Source organism: Lepidochelys kempii, chromosome 11 (genome assembly GCF_965140285.1).
Source record: "Lepidochelys kempii isolate rLepKem1 chromosome 11, rLepKem1.hap1, whole genome shotgun sequence".
In the NCBI taxonomy this organism is placed as follows: domain Eukaryota; kingdom Metazoa; phylum Chordata; order Testudines; family Cheloniidae; genus Lepidochelys; species Lepidochelys kempii.
The window spans coordinates 11,123,460-11,141,139 of NC_136390.1; the positions used below are offsets into that span (position 1 = coordinate 11,123,460).

Below are 17,680 nucleotides of genomic sequence, written 5' to 3' on the forward strand. Positions count from 1 at the left end.
TCCTGCCTTCCTTTCCCTCACTGTTCTCCTGGGCCCCCCTGTATAGCTGGGATTGTTTCTTATTGGTTACAGCTGTAGGGACATATGTCCGTGACAGACAGTTCTGGCGCTGCATGGCGTGTGATCAGTCTGACTGGCAGTAAGCAGGGAAGATGCTCCTCACCCATCTGCCTATGCTCAGTGTGGGGTTTGTAAACCCCATTACAGCAGGTACGTAGAGAAGAATTCGATGAACTGCTATAAAATTGCAGACTAAATACTACTTTGAAGTGTCCTCTTTGATCCTATGTTTCCCATAACTTTTAAGCCAATTTTAGATCAGCTACTATGAGTACTGTAAATACACAGGCAGATTTTAGATTTAATATATCTTTTCCCAGAAGACTCTTGTTTGCTCCATCACATGCCTCAGAGAAATCATGAGTGCACAGGATGACTCAGACAGTCGGGAGAAAGCTAGAGTTTTTCAATAATTGGTGCAAATTGAACTTCAAGTCTACGGACTGCAACAGCAGGCACAGCCCCTCTACAACAGTTGTGTACTGTCACTGGATCCACATAGACCTGAATATGCAGCCTCTCCCTGGCCTATTCACAAGGTAGCCTTCCAGTTCAGCATAGGCCCCCACCACATAGGAGTGCACAATCACCACAAAGAACCCAAGAGGTCTGCCCTGAAAAACCAGATGTATTGGCACTGGGTTTGAGGCGGCAAAATGATCTTTCGCAACAAGAACATAGCAATCCCATGCTTCTCCCTCTGGGGAGATGCAAACAACATGATAAATATGTAATCCTGTTGCTTAATGCCCTACTGGAAGGCACTCAGATACTACAATGATGAGCACAGTATAAAAACCTACATTGACTAGATGAGAATCCCCTAAAAGAAAGGCTGCAGAATACTAGTACCCTTGTTATCCTTTCAGCACTCCGCCATCTCATCTGGCATGAAGAAAACCAGAAAGGAAACCAAAGTTGTGCACTGGTCTGTGACTGATATGGAGAGTATCGCACGGAATCCAGACATGTTTAACACCTGCTGCTGGGCCTGCTCCTGACTGACGTAAGACTCCCATGTTTTCAACTATAAACCATCATCTTTACACAAGCTGACAGAGTTGGGAGACTGAAGGAAGAGGAGGGACTGGGCAGCAGATATTCAAACACTTACTGGCGCAGCCTCACCCCAGTGACGATGCTTTCCATGGAAACAGTAGCTACATTAACATTGGCCGAGATGATGGGTTATTTTTGGAATCACTGAAAATATCCAGGGAGTGACTATTACACATTCACTCTATGGTATTTTTATTTATTGAAGATGGTAAAATTAAACCCACTTCTACTTAGCTTCAACTGCCTTAAGAATAAAATACGGAAATAAAAATCCAGATGAGCTATTGACTAACAACAGCCAGATGACAAACCTATCTATAGATAGAATGCACCAATTTGAACCGGACATAATAGAATATGCCCCATTATAAACTCATTCAGTTTCAAAAGAAGGGTGTTGTAATTTAGCAACCCAGAAAATCAAGAGCTAAATCTACATATGCCGCCAAGAAAATAACTTTAATTAGCAAGCCGAGTTGACAGACTATTGCATTAACATCAATGTAACCATTTAAAGTTATACTATGGGAATCTATCCACTAGCTGCAACTAGAACCAAGCTGTGTGACATAGTGTTTGGACTGATATCGCCTTTAAAAGAAGAAGCATTTAGGCTTGCGGGGAAAAAACAGATACCTAGAAAATTTTAATTGTACTTTGAGACTAGAAGAAAATCTGAGATCTGTAGCAATTTTAGTTGAAGATTATTATCCAAAAGTAATAATTTTCAATTATGTAGTGCCTTACATTTTAGGATCTCAAAGAACTGTACAAACAATTAGCTAAGGACCACACTTTACCTGTGAAGTAAGTGATTGTTATATCCATTTTACAGAGGAGTCATACAAAGGGTAAATCAGCGGCAAAACTGCTATTAGAAGCCAAGAACCCTGATTCTCAGTCGAACATTACTGATTTTCTCTAATTGAAAACATGTTTAATCATAATTAAGGTGGGTTTTTTTTAAGTTTTGATGCTAGAACATAATTGAATTGGAAAGGTAGTTAAACATGTTTCTCATTTACAGCGCCTACAGAGAGTGGAATCCATTGTTTTATTTCTGCAAACAGTATAATCCAAGTTGTCAAGCTATTTTAAACAATTTACAACATCAGGTTAATCTTGTTCAATATACAATTCACAAGAATTACATAAAGAGGAAATTGTCACTTTCACCATGCCTGGATACCATCTCTAAAATAAATTTTGTTAAACAGTTCATCAGAAGAATTTAAGTGACACTGCCAACCTTTATTCTTTTACAGACGACATCTGAACTCTGTTCTCTAGTACTGAGATTACTATATTTGGCTAAACCTAGATATCATTAAGCCATTATCATGGCAATGGGTTACTATAAATAGCAAAGGCAACACTACACGTTTAAATTTCCACCTGGAAAATATCAGCTCAGCATCATAATCCATGCATATTTTAGTGCTTTTAGATCAGCTATTATCTCATTCAAGATAAAAACAAACTGATTTAATTGCACAATTCACCTTGTTGTTTACCCCCCCCCCCAAAAGTGACTGGTATGGTCTTGGGAACTCCTTTCCTGATTATATTTGACAATGGCTTTATATTTAACACACAGACGTGGGAAAGGTCAAGTCATTCTATAAGGTTCTGTATTTGTCAAAGATAATTCTCATACAATAACTCAGGGAGGAAGAATGTTAGTCTCGCTATAAAAGCTCATAAAACCTGCTCATTTACATTGCAGTAGAATATATTAACCCAAAATATCTTTTCATCTTGACTACCACCATCACTCCAAATATACTTTAACAGAGGAGAGTCTGGAAAAGTAACTTGCTGCCAAAATTGACAGGAAATCATATTTTCATTGTGGATAAATTAATCTCTGAACTTTACTTTCCATAACAATGAACAGAAGACTATGAACTCATTCCCAGGAAGTCCTGAATAAGGTTCTGAACAGACTTTCTTTTATCCACTCAGGTTAGAGGAACCACTTTACTTCTTCATGAAAATCCTATATATTGGACACATACATATGCCCTAAGAAATATATTTTATTTACATATTGTATCAAACAGGATAATGTGAGTACCACTACACTGTAATGTATTGAATCCGCATTGTTCAGCTGTGTTTCTAGGCCCTAGGCAACAGCTACAGAAGATTTCTCTTGTACATACTTTTAATACAATGCATGTGTAACCTACACACCTTCTGGGTGTGGTGTTCTATCTCATCTCGTGGCACAGAAACCACTTAGAGAAAGAGATAGCTAAAATGAGTCTGCTCTACAGCCTTAGCTAACAGCCAGCTGGTTTTTAGCACATGCCATAGAGGCTCATGCACGAAACTCCAGAGGTCCCGGGTTCGATCCCACACGCCCACGACCAGGGTCTGTTGGCGTTACAAGTTGGGGCTCGTCTGGGATTTCAGCTGGGAAGTCTATGAAGCTCGGGACATGCTTCCTCAGCTAGGGGAAATATGTAACCCACACACCTTCTGGGTGTGGTGTTCTGTCCCATCTAATGGCACTGAGACCACATAAAGAGAGACATAAAATGAGTCTGCTAACAGCCACTTGGCTTTTAGCTTGTCCTGTAATGGCTCATGCACTAAGCTCCAGAGGTCCCCAGTTCCATCCTGCCCGACGACCAGGGTCTGTCGGTGTTACACATGCATAGGGAAATTATCTAAAATATCTGGAAAAAATCATGGGAAAATTAGTCTCATCTCTTCATTTCTAGGAAAATTATTCTCAGACACTTGGAAGGACAATAATGGTTCACTTGTGAAAGTTGTATTCCTTACAGAATCATGGTACTATTATATGACAGGTTAGTTTCTGGAAAGGTGGACAAACTGAATATTTTTGTGAAAAAGCCACACCCATCTGGGAGGGAGTGGAGGAGATATTAAGATTAGCAGAAGAAACGTATACAAATAACTAAAAACATCAACAGTCAATAACATTTAGAAAGGGATGTGGTAGGTTTCCATGTCGAGCATCATTGCAAAACAGATAGAGTAACTTCCCACAACAGTTTACAAGACAGCGTTTTCCATTAGAAGACAATTTTCCTACTAAGTAAAATTAAAGATGGGTCCTCAACAAAATTCCAGATCCAGTCATCTTTAGAGAATTTGAAGACTATCTGGATCTGAATTCAGCAAACGGCTCCTCCTCTCTCTCTGTAACAGGACAAAACAAAAGCTTGGCTTCCAAATATCCTCAAAACTTTAGGTGATCATAAGCCAAATTTTGCATCCTGAGCCCATCCTTCATGAAAATTCATAAACAACTTATATATATATTTTATATTTCTGAAACCCTAAAGTTGCTTGCAGGATTTTTAGGTATGGTAACACACTATTGCACTTTTAGTTCTCTTTTAATTCTGTTCACTCTATCTTGTAAATATCAACTAAAAATGCATATGCTTCAAGCACACACCAAAAATGCATGAGGCAGCAGCCAGGCAGACAACTGACACAGAATGCGCTGCAAAACGGTGCAGGATTAGGAGAATTTCTGGGTAAGGATACCAGGTAAAAGCCTTTTTTTCTTCAGGTTCTTCACAAGGTGCACATGGAGCAGACAGGACCTGGAAGCTCATAAGGGCTTCATCCAAGAGACCTAAACACACAGACTTCAGGGAGCTCAATGTACCTGCTTCAGAAGGTCAAAAGGCTGAGCTGAATCTGCTCAGATCAAACCTATGGTTGCAGTCAGCTGCATTACTTCCACAATGATTATCAGATCACTTTGCCTTCCCTATCTATGAAGCATTAGTAGAATGACTGTTCTCAGAGGCTGGATATTACAGGAATAATCCTAAAATCATCTTTGAATCAATAAATGCAAATGTAAACCAAAACACAGTAGACAACAAGATCAGCCTCTTTTAGCTAATATGAGAGATCACTAGAAGAGTTTTGTTAGGAGAATGATTTACAAAATTCAAGTGAAAACAATAAATAAATAAATAAATAAACGTTTGCCACTTCTATTAACTAGGAAGGAAATGTTTCTGTTCATTAATCATCAACAGGAAGCCACATTCAATGGGCAGGCACAGACCCCTGCACTGATTTAACATGTTTCTGAATTGCCTTGACACCATGACCTTTCTCTAATATAGAACTTAGATCTTTTTACTTTTTAAAACACTGAAAAACAAACAAGACTGGTTGGATTTTTCCAACCTCAAACAAAAAGCTTTCCTTGACTGTTGCACAGATTAAAGGGAAAAGCATGCCTGCTAATTTTCAGTTACATTCCTTTATTTATTTGATTTGCACACTGCGCCCACCAACAAGGTTCTAGGTACACATATAGGCTTTAAAAAGGTCCCACAGTAAAGAATAATTCCCAGTAGAGAAGGTTTTACTGAGCCCACTCAAGGCAATGGACTTCATGCCTGACTCCTAGCGTAAAAGGAGTCATTTGTTCCAAATCACATCTCCTTTTCCCGTACTCTTACTTATTTTTTCATTTCTTCTCAGGTAGAGGAGATGTACTAATTCTAAAGTCATTTGCCCTTTGCTTTCAATAAGGCCATGTCTAGGCTAGGAAAATAGACTGAGTTTGAAAAGGAATTACATAGCACATTTTAGGCCCCAATTCAGCAAAATACTTGAGCACCCACTTAACTTCAAATGTATACTGAAGTCCCATTGACTTCAACTGGCACTTAAAACCTGTTTACTCTAGTGTTCAAAACAGGGGTCTCAAACTCCATTTACCGAAAGGCCAGTGCCAGTCCTCAAATCCTCCCAGCGGGCCAATAACGTCACTGAAGGTGGTGTTCAGAAAAGAAAACGTCTATATTGTATTTTTTATTTCAAATTTCTTAGAAATAATAAAACTGTCATACAACTTTATACAATTATTTGCCTGCCAGAGAGTTTTTAGTGTTTGCCAGACACCTGGCAACACTTCAGTTCTGTCAGTCTGTTGATGTTTGGCCTCAGTGACTGAGCAGTTGAAACCTTCAGGATTGCACCAAGGTGGGCATCAGAGAGTTGTGTTCGGTATTTTGACTTGTTTATATTCATTGTGGAAAAAAGTGATGCTGCCTCACTGGCTGACTCCGCCCGGCAACTAATGATGCTGCCTCACTGGCTGACTCCGCCCAGCAACTAATGATGGTATCTCTGTCCCTCTCCTCCAGCCAATGGGAGCTACAGGGGGTGGCGCCTGCAGCAGACATTGCCGGCAGCGTGTCTGCATGCGTCTCTTCTCCAGAGGCCGCAGTGGGGAGGTTCTGGGCCACAGATGGCCCGCGGGCCGGGACCTTGAGACTCCTGGTTTAAAACATATTAATCAAGGCATCAATTCAGCAAAGCACTTAAGCATGTGCTTTTAACACTCACTCTCTCGTTTTTTCTTTTAAAGTGTTAGCTGGTTGAGGAAATATCTAGGCCCCCTTCTCGCTTCGACCACAACCAGCTAACATGTTTTCAAGAGGCATGAAGCCCAATATAATCTAGTGTCTAAAGAGGTGTTAGTTAAAACATGCTCGCTAGCATGCTTAAAACAAAACCTATTTTTCCTGTCTAGACATGGCCTAACATATAGAATCCTTCACCTTTATTCATATTGATTAACAAAAGTAAATGTGGCAGAATGTACTCCAAAATTCTTAAGGGATTTGATTTGGGCACTTGATACTTATTTTGTACCTTTGCATTTTCTAGTTACTCTCTTTTGCTGATAGTGCTTAGACTGGAGTCAAAGCCCACTAAATTGACTGATGGTCTTTCCATTGATTTCAATGGGCTTTGGATAAGGTCCTTAATATTCTACTGAACATGGAGGAGGCAAGGTCCATGACCAGAAGAGTTTACCATCTAAAATGTTTGATCCTACAAGGTGAGTGCCTTCAACTCAGCACCTTTCAGGAATTTACTCTGAGCATTGGCCTGCTAAACCCAGGGTTGTGAGTTCAATCCTTGAGGGGGCCATTTAGGGATCTGGGGCAAAAATTGGGGATTGGTCCTGCTTTGAGCAGGGGGTTGGAGTAGATGACCTCCTGAGGTCCCTTCCAACCCTGATATTCTATGATTCTATGACTCAACAAGAGGGGCAAAGTGAAGGATATCTTTGGAATGTGCCATGTTATATTTTTACATATGTATATCTATTTAAAGGATCAAGCTGTTAGGATATTTGAATATTTATCAACTTGTCTATATTTGTCTACTTCTATACTTCAATATGCTTCCTAGAGACTAAGGCCAGGAAGACCACTGTGATCATCATCTAGCCTTACTTCCTGGACAACACAGACCACAGAACTTCCCGGAAATAATTCCTTTTTGAACTAGAGCAGCTCTTTTAGAAAAAAACATCCCATCTTGATGTTAAACTTGCCAGTACTGGAGAATCCACCACAACTCTTGATAAATTGTTCCAGGGGTTAATTCCCCTCATTGTTAAACATTTGCAACCTTATTTCCAGTCTGAATTTGTGTAGTTTCAACTTCCAGCCAATGAATCTTGTTTTACCTTTATCTTCGGTCAAAGTGTAGAGTCCATTATCAAACAAGGTTCCTCATGGAGATACTTATAGACTTACCCCTTAACCGTCTCTTCATCACTTAAATAAATTGAGCTCCTTAAGTCTATCACTACAAAGTATGTTTTACAGGCCTTTAATCTTTCTCCTGGTTCTTCTCTGAATTTTCTCCAATCCTTCTTGGACATGGTATTCCAGCAGCAGTTGCATCAGTGCCAGCTAGAGAGGTAAAATAAACTCTCCACTCCTCAAGATTCCTTTGTTTATGCATCCAAGGATTGCCACAATGTCGCACGGAGAGCTCATGTTCAGCTGACTATCCACCAGGGCCCCCATATCTTTTTCAGATTCACTGTTTCCCAGGATAGAGTCTCCAATTCTGTAAATATGGCCTATACTCTTCATTCCAAGATGTATACATTTATATTTGGCCTTATTAAAATACATATTGTTGCTTGTGTCCAGCTTACCAAGCAATCCAGACGACTCTGTGTCAGTGACCTGTCCTCTTCATTATTCACCACTCCCCCAATCTTTATGTTCTCTGCAGACTCTATCTGCGATGATTTTGTGTTTTCATATGCCTTGGGCTGTGGTTTTTTTTTGGATTGTAATGTTCTTTGGTATGCATGTTTCACCTTTAATGTTACTTAGCAACCTTGGTTAAAAACATAATAAAAGGTTTTATCTGTTTATACCAACGGTTCCTTCACTGGATTTTGTCATCTCTGTTACTATTTCTCTCCCGCTATTGGTCATCAACTTGAGGTCACATTTGACTATCAATTCTTCTCTTTCAGCTCAAACTCCCCCTTTAAAATTGTTGATTCATGTATATAACCTGGCATCTTAAACAACTTTTAGATTCTTGTTTATTGGTTTGTGACTCTGATCTTGCAAGTCTTACTTTAAATTCTCTATCTGTCAATGCTGCATCAAACCCAATGTGTATCAGCTACAAATTATTCAGATTATCCTACAGTGCCTCCGTGGATTTCTGTAATATTCCATTTAGTCTAACCCTTATCTTGTGGGCATTCGAGACAGAGGGACAGAGCGTTGAAGCAACATGACATTCAGCATGATAAAATAAGTGTCTCTAAGCCTTGGGAACTACACATGTCCCTCTGTCTCGAATGCCCGCAAGATAAGGGTTAGACAAAATGGAATATTACAGAAATCCATGGAGGCACTGTAGGATAATCTGAATAATTTGTAGCTGATACACATTGGGTTTTGATGCAGCATTGACAGAGAATTTAAAATAAGACTTGCAAGATCAAATACCACAATACCCTATCTGAACTGAGGGGGCTCATTTTGCATGAGGGAAGAATTGCCTTGAGACCCTTCTTCATAATACATAGACCAAAAAGGGAAGAAAACAATCAGGAAAAAAATGGAACAATCTTCTAAACCCCTCTAATAGCAGCTGCAATAACATCTGTAATTACTTCTTGTACAAGTTTCAAATCACTAAGAGCAAACTGTATATTAAGTCAGCTATTCTCTGTTTCTAGCTTTGTTAACTTGTTGCCTAGAGACCCTCAAGAAACTCTAATAAGGTTTCTGCATTTCATATCAAAGACATGATCCATGGATTGAGGGTGACCTCTGTTTTGAATCCAATTCCTGGTTGGATGTTAAGGCGGTGCATATCTCTTATAGCACCTCTTACTCAAGGACTAGCAAATATCTCCTTTGAATCTGTTAGTGTCTCATCTCATTTGACATAAGCTATTACACCTCCTCAGCTGAAGAAGTCATCATATTAAGTATGATTTATCTGAAAAATTCTAATCAGATTTTAAAGTTGAAGAGAGAACTATTAGCATTATATAATTTCAAGTGTAATGATTATATTTATTTGCTCATTGTGACCCTATCAATTACTAGTGGAACTCAGTATTCTATTTTATCCTTTAACTCTGGTAGAATTTAGTTTTGATTGTTCGTTAAAGAAGAGTCTGTACTGAAGATAAAATATCTGGGGGAAAAGTGTATCTCAGCCCAACTTTATGTTATATGGTTTCAATGAAATAAAGATGAAACAACAGTTAAGCTTGCTCCCAGTTATTTGAGGAAGGTTTCTATAATATCCAACAAAATTTCAGATGAAGTATTGTCCTAAAAAGACAATCAAATCTTCATAAAGATGATTTTATTTGCATGTCCTCTATTCCAAATCCAGGAATTGCAACATCACATAAAGCTGGTTGGATACTACCCAATATGATGATATGTGGTTGTCCTGTATTGCTTCCTCTAGTACAGGGGTTCTCAAACTGGGGGTTGGGACCCCTCAGGGGGTCGCAAGGTTATTACAGGGAGGGTCACGAGCTGTCAGCCTCCACCCAAACCCTGCTTTGCCTCCAGCATTTATAATGGTGTTAAATATATAAAAAAGTGTTTTTAATTTATAAGGGGGGGGGTCGCACTCAGAGGCTTGCTATGTGAAAGGGGTCACCAGTACACAAGTTTGAGAACCACTGCTCTAGTACAACTAGTCACATGCTATTCAAATATCAAGCCAACTTTTAGGTACTGAGAAGAAGTCATTTTTCTTCAAGAGAAATTGTGATCACCATCCGATCACGCTGAAGTTACAAACTCTTCCCAAACAAATTGAATAGGAAAAAATGAAACCTGTCATAAAGAATGGGGTAGCTCATGTTGTTACAAGTACTCTTTTGATGTAATATCCTGTCTCTGATTTAAAATCACTACACCAGTTACCATAAAAATCTGCATTCATTTCAAAGCTGTATAATTTACTTTTACATCATTAAAGGTTGTAGCCTTTCATAGCTGATTAAATTTTTGTCTTACATCCTACCCATGCATGGATATCAGAGTTACCAGACCATTTGATATGTCCAGGTTACAATCAAAAACAGAGGCCTGATCTAAGCCCATTAAATTCAATGGAAAGTCTCCCACTGATTTCATTGGGCTTTCCACATGAATAGTCCATAACACTGCCATTTGTTGCCATTTTCTAGTCACCTGTTATGCTTTTTTACAGCTACAGACACATCAGACTGTCGTTGCTTTCAACTGCTTCGACAAGTCTCAATAGGTTAAATGTGTTTTACTGCCTCGAATCAAAGAATGGGACTGCAAGTTCTTTGGGGCAGGGACTGCCTCTGTGTTCTGTATTTGTACAGAACCTAGCACAACGACTAGGGGCTGCCAGGTGCCGTGGTAACACAAATAATAATAAATTAATAATCACAGAAGGATAGTACATAAATTAGAGACACAGTAAACCTATTTTAATTGTATTTGTTGGTTACCAAGTATCAGGTTATAAATTGCGTTGGATACCAAACACAAATCAGGGTAGTAAAGCACGTCACACAAGTTGTTGAGAAAAACTCAACGTCTCATTTGAGTCTCATTTGAGTAACAGATATAATCTACCCTGTGGGGCATTGATGAGAGGGAAGGGAAAGCTTTCTTCCCTAAAGAAAAGGAGTACTTGTGGCACCCATGGCTGCTACTCTGAAACCTTTCTTCCCTAGTTTATCTAGTGCCATGGCTGGAGGAGAGCTACCAAACCACTTCAGAGTCTGGCTCAATGAAGGCCAAAATAACTCCACGCAGGTTTACTACTGCAGCAGAGATAAATCACATAAAAATTAAATTATTCATCAACATCCTGTGGGCATCAGAATTTGCTCCTTTAAAAATGTCAAGATAAATTAATATTTCTTCTCGTCCCCTCTCTGTTCTCCCAAACACATGAATTGATGCCAACCAGTCCTCTCTCACTAGCCAAGCTGCCTCTGTATCTCCCAATGCTCACAAAAAGCCCAAACACATGATGTGATGAAGAACCCCTTGAAATCAATGGGAGTGACGGTGCTTAGAAACTTGCAAGACTGGGCTTCCTCTCAGCAATACAAACATTGTATTTGATTGTGCACTGCTTGCCACAGATTCAGTGTCTGTTTCTTGTGGGACTTTCTCTAAAGGGCGAGACCAGAGAGCTGTGGAACACTGGTGCACTGTCTGTTACTGGAGTAGCTGCGAGGAGTTGGTTCTCACTGATTACAAAGCTTGTTGTTTAAGGCTAGTGATGAATATTCAAGTCATTTTAAGACTCTGCAGTTCTTTTTTCACCCAGGTGTTGCAAGTCAGAAAGGAGTGCAAGCTGAGGTAACTAGGATGGTTTACTCGATAATTAAACAAGCAACCAAACAACATGGGACTCCCCAGCACCTTTCTAAAAAGTGTGAAGGATCCCAGGAAAAGTTCTTGAAAGAGGGATATCATAGAAACTACTTCCTGAAAGGAAGATGTTGCAGATACAGAGGATGCTTCCATCCCATCCCACATACAACTCACTGTTTGTTGCCGCCTCTTTTTATTTCAATTTTCTAGCTGTTATTTATTTTGGATTGTGTGTCCCTGCCACCTGCTACTTTAATTCTCTGGAACTAAAAGGTGGGGCTCAGTAAGGCCCCCCACTTTCCTTGCCAGCTGGGATTCAGTCAGCAGTTCTTACCTGACATTGTCGTGCTTCTGGATGTAGATCTTATGAAACATCATATCCTCCTGTTTGGCATTAATGTCGGCTTTCATCTCCATGGCAACATGACGAGGAAGTACAGAGAGCAGGAGCCGCTCCTGTTGAGTCAGACAGATGAACCAATTAAAACACCTGCTTCCCAGTTAACAAACACACGTTGTTTCTTATCTGAGAGAAACGAAGCCATCAGTTCAGTGACTGATGAGCAAAAGCAAGAGGAATGGTCTCCATAAATGCAGCAACCGGTTCTGCTATCAAGGCACGGGGGTCCTGTCCCACCCAGAAAAATAAGAACACAATATCAAAGGAAAATAAATTAGCCATTATCCCAGATCTACTGTATCTGCTATCCACAGCTGCAGATTGTTCCAGATTAAGGAGCCATATGGAGGCAGCTGCTTCAGTGCCTGAGTCTGTATTGTACACAAGTTTGCATTCCAGTAGGGGGCTCCAAAGCAGCAGGACCTCATTATATAGACCAGCAGTCACTGCAAAGTACTGCGGGGCTCTGTAAAGAGCAGTATTACTAGCTGAACGCATTCACAGGCAGCAAGAGTGACACAGCCCGATGTAAAATGTAGACTTGGAAGTCTCGTTATATAAACCATGCATCGTTACAGGGTTCTCCCTTGGGTGTAAGGCTACAGGACTGATTCCCCAATTCCCCTGAAATCCGTTTAAGAGTCCCATTTTACTTCACTACCCTGTAACAGGCGGAGCATAATCTAACTCTCAAAGGCAACGTTCCCCACTACAAGCAATATGGGTTCTCCATGGCAGGGAAGGGTTGCACCAATACAACTGGCAGGAGAATTTGGCCCAATTGTACAACACACACTCCTGAAGGCATTCTGAGCCAAAAAATTAAAAATTCTGCCCCCCCCATATTAAAAATTCTGCAAAATTTTATTTGTCACATGAATGTGGAGGCTCCAGCATGGCATTGGGGAGCACAGGCCACTGGCTGCACAAAAGGTGGGAGATTACTGTGCAGCTCCCCCACTCCGGGACATGGACTCAGCGCTGAGGCTGCACCCAACCCTGATGCAGCTCAAGGACCGGACTGCCCCAGAAACACCCCAGTGCCTTGTCCCTCCGTGCCAGGTGCACCAGGTGTGGGCAGGCAGGATCCAAGTGTGTAGGTGCTTAGTGTGGGATGGGTTGAAAGGGTTCTGTGTGGGGCAATCTGGGTGCGGGTGGCTCACTGGGGGATCCAGGTATGTGTGAGGGGATCTGGATGCTCAGGGGCATGTTGGGGGTTCTGGGTGCAACAGTAATGGGACTCTTCAGGGGGGTCCAGGTGAAGGTGGTTGGGGCTCAGTGTGGGGGGGGGGATAGAGCTCGGCAGGGGGTTCTGAGTGAGGGGGGCTCAGTGGGGTGGAGATCCAGGTGCAGGTGACTTGTGGGGGTAGTCCAGGTGCAGAGGGAGTGGGGCTCATCAGGGGGTTTCTGAGTGTGGGGGGAGGTGAGGCTGGGTGGGAGGGTCTGGATGCACAGGGTTGAGCAGATGGGAGAGCAGCTCCCTGTACAGGGATCCCTCCCCTTGCAGCTGAGGAGCAATGGGTGCAGGAAGTGGGGGTGGGGGTGGGGAGTTTGCAGAGCTTCCTGCAGCCCAGTGAAAAATCTTGGGACGGGGAGAGGGGGGGTCCTGAGCCAGCCCTGGATGAAGTATAGGGGAAGAGCAAGTCCTGTCCTCCCCAGCCCAGCTGGGACTAGCAGCTAAACCCAGTGCAGGGAGGAGCCACCAGCTTCCCCAATCCCGCTTCCTGCCCCACAGTGATTTTCTTCTCTGTTGGCTGCCCTGGGCACCCAAAACATACTGCTGGGGAGGGCTGCATGACCAATCTTGTGGCTTCCACTTGCTTCCCCATCAGAAAGTCATTTTTCTGGGGGGAAGCAAAGAAATCTGCAAGAGACATAAATTCTGTGCATGCGCAGTGGCGCAGAATTCCCCCAGGGTAAACACGCTATTAGTAGTAGTTTTACAGTAGTACCTAAAAACCACAATTAGGATCAGGGCCTAATTGCATAAGGCACAGTAAACATGCATACATACAGTGACATTACCTCCATTACCTACCTTCCATCACCCACAGTCCACATCTCTCTATCCTCATCCTGAGGAACTAAGGGGCATCCTTGTTTATTGGTAATATTTGTGTGTTTTAAAGATTAACATGGGCTCAGTGTAGTTTCCATAAAACTACTTTGTATGGTGTTCACTATCTAGTTTTGTACCTTAAGAAAGTGAGTTATTGTGTCACACTACAACTGATGGGAGTGGGACAACTTTTCCTAAATATCAGCGAAAAGCCTCTGTGACTTGGCCATCTATGTAGCTTGTAATCGGCCTAAATCTGGTAGTAATTTTTATGCAGAAGTTGCAGAATGTCAATCTGCATGTGTCTGCATGGCGGTGTTTTGTGTGTGTTGTTGGAGTTAGATCAGAAACAATACAGTTTTGCCTAAATCCTTTATTTGCCTTTTCTTTTCTCATTTCCCCTCAAAATTCTTTTAGTTTAAGTATTTTTTCTACAAGAAAAAGGTTGATTAAAATATGGACATCTATTTTATTGGTCCAACTCAAAAGTATTCTAATCAGTAGGCAAGAGGCAACATGTTCTGGCAACAGTGTAGAATCAGAAAGATTTATACACTGTACCTGTCCTTACCATCTCTTTTTCCTGCATGACAATTGCGGCTACATAGCATGGAGGAAAGCAACTGTCCCCTTCACCAACCACATAATCATAATCTAGTCTAAATGAAGGTCCATAACCTTATTCAACAGCTCATTAATCCCTAACAACACAGAACTCCACGGATCAAACTGCAATCATGACTCAGAGGGGTCAATGCTCTTGTACTAATTGCTCACATCACCATTAAAACCCCTCTTTTCAATAGTTCATTCCATTATAAAACACAATTCTGGTTTTTAATTCATATTTATGTCTTACTGTTGCCTATTTACTTGTGTCCAAGTACAGCATAACAAACTCTGCGAGAACTGTAAGAGAGCAAACTTGTTGATAATATATGCAATGCACTCACTAGAGAAATCTTTACAATCCATAGTGTTGCACTGTATTTACTTGTCCTTTAACGTACATTGTCAGGGCTTGATTCCTATTTCCAATCCCTTCATGTGTACCAACAATATGGAACAAAATGCATGAGGGATCACCATCAGCCACAGCTCAAAACTATAGCAGCTGAGACAAGGTACTGTGGTCCTTGAAAATACATGATAAAAGAGGTGTGCATCATCTGTGCCCGGGTGCTTGAATATCAAAATAAGTAACTTTACCTATTTGCACATCAGTTATACTTGCGCTTCTGACACTAATGTACGTCATGAACACAAAAGCACAATATATTTCATATATTTAATGGAATAACCAAGGCACATTGTTGAACACACTGTTGCCTCTCAGATAATAATTGTAATGGACACCCTCAGATGTGCAGAAGCTGCTAAATCCTACATGGAATATTACACATCTGTCAGATAACTCAGAGAGCCAAATAAAAACTCCTTAATAGAGCTGGGCAAATTTTTTTGGCAAAAACTTTTTTTTGGCGCTAAAAAATGCAGTTTCTAGTTGATCGATACATTTTGTGAATTGGTGTTGAATTTGCTCAATTCTTTCACTTAATAAAAATTGGAAAAAATTGAAGTATTTTGTTCCAATATTTTCAAAACTTTTTTGATTTGAAACTGCTTTTCATTTGTAAATTTTCTTCAAATTTATTTAAAAATGTAACCCCCATCCACCAAACCGCTGAGTAACAAAATTAAATCAATTCACTCAACCCCACCCAGATTTTTTTCAACTTTTTGGTTCATCAAAAAGTTGCATTTTTTTTTATTATTTCCACATCAGTCGGCAAATAAAAAAAAATCAGATATTTGTAAAGCTCTAGTCCTTAACCCAGGGACATCTTATGGGTTTGTGACGCTCTCCGTAGGTACATAAGGGCAGAAAGATGATCTTGTGCTTACAGCACCACAATGGTGCTCAGAAGCCCAACGCCTTCATTTAATAACTAATCTAAGCACAGTTCAATACAATTTACTGGTACCAGTTAGACATCTTCATTTTATGTAACCGGTTAAGAACATACACAATAAAACATCACACAGCTAGTATCTAGCTTTAAATTTCACGGAGATCTCTAATGAAACACTGCACCCTAACTGTAATATCATTCAGCATGTATTGGCCAGGTGAATAGTATTGCCTTGCTATACTTATGTTGGCAGTAGTCAGACAGGAGGAGAGAAATAAGTACAAATTATATATATTTTCTTGATTTTATATGAAGATATACTAGATAAAGATACAGAATTACAGATGGATCTCTCTCTCTCTCCAGCTGGCTATGTATAACTAACATACCTATATTACTACCTAGTACTGTTAATCAGTAGTATGTTGCACTTCCCCATGATGGCCTCAACGCACTTACAAAAAGTAATTAATTAAACGTGTGAACTTGCTTGTGAAATAGGTATTCATTATATAATTTAATTCAATAATTATACCTGTTTGACAGATAGGGCGAGTGACTAGTCTGTGGTCAAAAAATTAGTAATGCTGGGAGTAGAAGCCTGCAGGCCTGACTTTAAGTCCTTTCCTCTAATCCTTAGAAAATACGCACTTGTTGGAGGTTGTTTAGGGTGTGCAATTTCAGCTAAGAATTCTTTATTCCATTATGGCAATGCTAATCTCACTTACTACTCCTTGTTAGGTTATAGTGGATAATGAAATCACTAGAAGATGGGTGAGGTAATAACTTTTATTGGACCAACTTCAGCTATTGAGAGAGACAAGCATTCCCTTTACACTTAGCTCTCTCCCAAACAGCATGTGGTAGTACAATCAGATTCCCCAGATACGGTTAGATAATCTTATAGCAGCAGTTGGCCTGGATGGATATTTTTTACCTATGCCTAGTCTGGAGACTGATTCATGTCTTGTCATCTGAAGACAAGATTACCACAATGCATTTTACAGGGGATACACCTTAAATGAACTGGGAAATCAGTAACAGTTCAGGATGAAGTAGCAAACTTATTGAACAAGGGATCTTGCTGTGAGACCATAACACCAGCATTTTAGGACCTACACTGGCTGCTGGGGGGTTTCTGGGTGGAGCTTAAGCTGTTGTTTTTGACCTATAAACCTCTAAACTTATGAAATGGGGTTTCTGTTTTTGACCTATAAACTGGACGCCCTCTCCCTCCATGCGTCATAACTACAGTCTGGGGAGACATTCCCCTCAGTTTAAAAGGGAGGGATCTGCTAGCAGGGTGTTCTCCATGAGGGCCTCTTGACTTTGCAAAGCCTCATCTGAAGTAGCCCAAACTTCAGGACATGCTGCAAAGCCCATCTGTTTGCCAGGGTTTTGTGGAAGGGAGAGGCTTATTGACATCTGGCATTTGTAGGTAAAACATTTTCCTAGTTTGGGGATTTGGGGGAAGGAAGGTTGCTGGTTTTACCTGACTGTATTTTTGTGA

At 40.6% G+C, this 17,680-nt stretch overlaps 1 protein-coding gene across 1 annotated transcript in view; it reads right to left on the reverse strand.

Annotated features, from left to right (window-relative positions):
* ADCY5 (adenylate cyclase 5) overlaps nucleotides 1–17,680 on the reverse strand; it is a 333,999-nt gene that overhangs the window by 125,449 nt on the left and 190,870 nt on the right. The window contains exon 3 of the mRNA XM_073305113.2: nucleotides 12,133–12,254. Within this exon, the coding sequence (XP_073161214.1) occupies nucleotides 12,133–12,254 (122 nt within the window). The remainder of the gene's footprint in view (nucleotides 1–12,132; nucleotides 12,255–17,680) is intronic.